The sequence below is a fragment of the Camellia sinensis genome, chromosome 1 (genome assembly GCF_055761805.1).
Source record: "Camellia sinensis isolate YWXY chromosome 1, ASM5576180v1, whole genome shotgun sequence".
Classification (NCBI taxonomy): Eukaryota; Viridiplantae; Streptophyta; class Magnoliopsida; order Ericales; family Theaceae; genus Camellia; species Camellia sinensis.
Genome location: NC_138961.1, coordinates 27,095,593 through 27,100,743, shown reverse-complemented (window position 1 = coordinate 27,100,743; position 5,151 = coordinate 27,095,593). Strand labels below are relative to the sequence as shown.

At 34.1% G+C, this 5,151-nt stretch overlaps 1 protein-coding gene across 1 annotated transcript; it reads right to left on the bottom strand.

The window, feature by feature from the left end:
- Window positions 1-1,073: 1,073 nt before the first annotated feature.
- LOC114296872 (actin-depolymerizing factor 1) lies at window positions 1,074-3,363 on the bottom strand. The gene is made up of 3 exons (XM_028241203.2): window positions 3,099-3,363; window positions 1,650-1,915; window positions 1,074-1,531 (listed from the first exon to the last, which is right to left on the bottom strand). Exons 1-3 carry the CDS (start codon window positions 3,099-3,101, stop codon window positions 1,381-1,383), a joined length of 420 nt encoding a protein of 139 aa, XP_028097004.2. The 5' UTR covers window positions 3,102-3,363; the 3' UTR covers window positions 1,074-1,380.
- Between the last annotated feature and the right edge of the window lie 1,788 nt (window positions 3,364-5,151).

Here is a 5,151-nt window from a genome sequence, read left to right as displayed (position 1 = left end):
AATAGTAAGACTCAACTTTTTTTATATTATTTTTTAAGAGATAAGATAAGTTGAATGTTTCATTAGAAAATTTGGGAAGAGATTTAGAAAGAGAAAGAAAAAAAGATAAATAAAATGTAAATAACATATATTTACATTTCACCAAATTTCACACACATTTTTCCTTTCTAAATTTCTTCTTAAATCTCTCAACCAAACACAGCGTAAGAAGGATAAAAAAATCTCTCATTTAGACACTTAACATTATTTAGTTTATTATGTCAATCCCGTGAATTTTTTTATTAACATGTTAAATAATAAAATAAATAAATAAAAAGGTACATTCCAAATTCATTTCTCACCTTGAGATGCAGCACACAAGCTGGTCAGCAAATCAACAGTGCTTCAAGTCTACTCAGACAATTAAAGAAGCTCTTTTGTTTTTGGTTTGCCATTTAATGCAGAGGCCATAAATCAACTGAAGCAAATGCATGCTTATTTCATTCTGCATAAACTAATGTTGAATTGCAGTTACACCCCACAAACTACATATTTAAAAAAATTATGTCACACCAAATTAAGAATTAATCTGCAGAGCCTGGTTTCTTATTGAGCATTGAATTGGAGAACAAAAAAATGGTAAAAAAAATCATAGAGATGTGTGACTAGAAGTGCAGAGAGAAAAATTCTCCAGGAAAATAAGTGCAGAGAGAAGAACAAATGGATACAAAGAATTATAGAACATGTGATGCTGGAAATGGAGAGGGAAAAATAGATAGACAGAGTTATACACAAAGCAAACTAGAAGTGATTAGAAAAAAAAAATAAAAAAATAAAAAAGTTGATAGGTAGTTGTGTAATTGTCCGAATGAAATTACTAATGGGTTTTTCCTTGTTATTAATCCTTCTATAAACTTGGAAGGGGAAGAAAAAAAAAAAAAAAAAAGCTCTTGTACAATTAAAAGAAAGTCAACCCAGAAATACCAAACAATATATAAATATATATAACAGAGTCTAATGTGATGAAAAAAAATATGACAAATCCATCAAATTCTTGAACAATTTAAACAACTTAGCAAATAGGAAAGGAAAAATATTTAACGTTGCAGTATCTATAGAGGATAGGAAAATATCCATTTCATGTACGCAAACAGACTGACATTAGTAATATCTATCCCCGCCAACCATCACATATTAGTTCATCAAAATCACACAAAAAGAAGATATAGCATAATTCCACAAATAACAACCACAATGTATAATTGACACCACCGATGTTCTTGATGAAGACAAGACGGACAACACGCCAATATTATACCTGGGGAAGTTCTAGGTTCCACAAACTATAAACATTTAACATAGTAAAGCAGATGGGTGGAGAACTCTCCAAAGTATGAAAATTTAGCTTGCTCGGCTTCTAATAACATCAAGGCCCATCTCAGTAGGATCAGTTGCTTGCAATTCTACCTGAATACCATCAAGCTCTCTCTTGAACCGATCCTTGGAGCTTGCATAAATCATCTTGCTTCTTACCCTTGATATATCAGGACACCTTCATAACAGTTGGATAAAAAGGCAAAAAAATCAGAGCAAAAATCACAAAAAACATAAACAATACTGGGAACACAAAATTCAGAATAGTAGAAAGCATGTAAAAAAAGACCAATCACCATGCAATGAAAAAAATCCTGCTTTTTTGGCAATTTTCTGCAGTTACGAAATCAAAATCGTAGACAGCATATCGGCACTCATCAGCAGGTAGGCTGGCAGTGAAGTCCTCATAACTTTCAGCTGGTTCACCAAGCTTCTCCACAATAACCTGCTTTTGCTTTTCTTCGATCTTGAAAACTATAAAGCGGTAAGTTCTTTTTGCCTTCAATTCTAGAAACTTTAGCTTGCAGTCATCATGCACAGCCATCCCCGATGCTGCATTTGCCTACACATTTGATGAAGTATAAACAAATATAGACACCAATTCAAACTAAACCTTGTGATGAAATACCAAATCTGAGCACACACCAACACGTGCTTGATAAATATAACAACGCTTACCAGAGGAAATGAAAAATTTACAAAATGTTCTACATAAGTTCTATTTCCCCTTCCTTTCTAACTCGTCTACCATGCATTCAATTGCCACTCTCAAGTGTTTTTGGTTCTCATATTAACATCGATTAACTTTTTTACCCCTAATTTACCAATTACTCACAACCCAACATTTAGCACAGGTATGGCTTTGCATTCATCTTAGATTGTGGCTTCTCATACGACAAAAGACATTAGGATACAGTCCGGGTAAACCAAATCAGAATTTGACGTATACCTTTTATTGAAACCTACAAAGTCACAAACCTGACTACGGGAGCAAACATTCCAACACTTGGTCAGATTAAAAAGGCAATTGTACAACTTTCCAGAGAATGAAAATTTAACAAAATATTCTGCATGATAATTTTTATAAATTCTATTTCCCCTTCCTTTCTAACACTCTTCTACCATGCGTTCAATCGCCACTCCCAAGTCCCCTGGTGTTTTTCGGTATCATACCAACATCAATTAATTTGTTTACCCTTAATTTACCAACTACTCGCTATTTATGAAATTTGGTAGGTCCAACACATATTGCATAAATCCACATGGGAGATGAAATAAAATGGTGAACATTTCTCTTGTGCAAATAAAGTGAACAAATTTAAGCTTCTCTTGTTTGAGGTCTGTCAAACAAACAAGGGAAATGAAATGGTGGTCTCTCCCGACTCCCTAATTTGTATTCAACCAAGCACAACCTAATCTTAGGGAGCAAAGTCAAACAATCTCCAATAAATAATAATATAAATTAAATTGTAATGCAAAAATAGACACATTTCTAAAAAAAATCCACTCGTCAACCAATCAAGGATCAATACAAATTACAATCACATACGTCAAATCAACATTGAGAAGAACCCTATGATCAGACCACGTCGAATCAGATCAGTGAATCCCGCAATTCCAAACAGAATCAACCAATCACACACGAATTCACAAAAATCAAAATCCATAACCACATCGATGGCAGATCCAACACAAAATAAACATAGACATACAGATATAAAAAACCATAGAGAGAGAGTACTCACCATTTTTGGAGAAAGAGAGGGATAGGATGAGAGCGATCGAGAGAATCTAGCGCTACGACGATTAAGTTTTTGTGTCTATGAAAAAAAAAAAAAAATCGAATTGAGAGAGAGAGAGAGAACAAATGAGGGTTTGAATTGGAGTCGTTTCAGGGTTTGGTGTGGTGGCCCTATCTCTCGTCTGTCTTTTACAGTCGCACGCGTTGATGGACGGGAGTAGGGTGAACGCATGAAGATAAAGTTTGGCGGCCCAATGACGCGGCGACGCGTCAACTATGCGGTAAATACATGGGAAATTTGCAATTTTTTATTTAATATTTTATTATTATTTTTCTTTTAAGATTTGATTTTCAAATTTTAAATTAATGATGAACTTTACCAAACTTTAACTTATTTAGAAGAATGGTGCGACTTAAAAAATAATTAAAAAATTAAAAATTAACTTATGAGTCGAATTCTCAAAATAGACCTTTAATAACTATAAATTTTTTCATTAATTTATATGTTTTGTGAAATTATCTCTGATTTGTAATTTCAAAAATGTTTCCGGCCCCCTCAAAAACAGACCCTTTCGATCCCCTCTGAGCTGGACAGGCACGTGATGGGTCACGTGACATATAGGGGCTACCATCTCCTCTTTCAGAATTCAAAAACGGAAAATATAGCTCTATGACAATGAGAGACGAGAGACAGACGACTCCTGAACTCGACGGACAGCTCCTCAACTCCCAACTTCGACGGCCGACTCCCTCAGTTCCTCCCTTTCACTCCGACGTCCTTGACTTCGACGCCTGGCTCTCGACTCTCTCTCTCCCTCTCTTTCCATCTCATTCGAAGGACGAACTCCTCCTCTTCACGCCGACGACAGGTCCTTCTGACGCCCTACTCTGTCCTCCCGAGTCCCGACTCCCTCTATTTCCATCCCATTGACGACGAGGTAATCTGGTGTATATATATATATATCTATATGTTGATTTTGCCCTAATTTTGCCCTAATTATGTAAAATCTAAAATTAGGGCAACATGCTGATTTCTTCTCTTCCAATTTTACAAATTTGGTGTATTTTGCTGAAATTATGGCAAAATGAGGGCAAAATTCCTCAACCTAAAAGACAGATTTTAGGGCAAAATTGACTATATAAGTTAGGCAACTTGTTGAAAGAGAAGAAATCAGATTTTACTGAAATTGAAACAAATTTGTTGAATTTTCTCAAATTGAAATTGAAATTTCAGATTTTTGCTGAAATTGAAATTGAAATTGGAACAATATTTCTCACATTTGTTTCAATTTCAGATTTTTGCTGAAAGAGAAAAAATCATAGGCATAGGGCAAAATTCAATTATGTAAAATCTGAGATGCAATTTTTGGAGTAGTTATGTAAAATCTGAGATAAATCAGGATAAAATCTGATAGGCAATTATGTAAAATCTGATAGGCATAGCCACGAGATGCAATTTCACATAATGTGAGATGCAATTCAATTTTACATAATCTGAGATGCAATTTTACATGTATAATCTGATAGGCATATCCATGATAAAATCTGATTTCTCAATAGTTTGGCTATACATGATAAATCACAATTATGTAGCTCAATTTTAAATCTCAATTATGTATCATTGAGATACATAACTGCTGAGATGCAAAGCCATAGGCATAGCCATATGAAGATTGGAAACTCAATTATGTAGAATCTGATTTCTCAATAGTTTGGCTATACATGATAAACTGATTAGACTGATTAGTGCATATTCTGATAAACTAATTAAACTGATTAAACTCAATAGCATAGCCATAGGAAGATTGAAACTGATTAGACTGATTAGTGCATATTCACTGAACTTATACATAACTGATTAGTGCATATTCACTGAACTTATTGTCAACTTGAATGTAGAATAATTATGAGACTAAACATGGAATTGAGTATGGGAATTGAGCATGGCCTTTTGACATAGGAAGGAAGATTGAAAAAGTGGTGAATGTCCCTCTTAAATGCAGTCTTTACTCACTATACATCATGAGCTGAAATTATCTTTATTCACTAGTTTAATG

Coding starts and splice junctions, on each gene's coding strand:
- LOC114296872 (XM_028241203.2), bottom strand. Junction 1,532..1,649: donor AGGATTTTTTTCATTGCATG/GTGATTGGTCTT, acceptor ACTGTTATGAAG/GTGTCCTGATATATCAAGGG.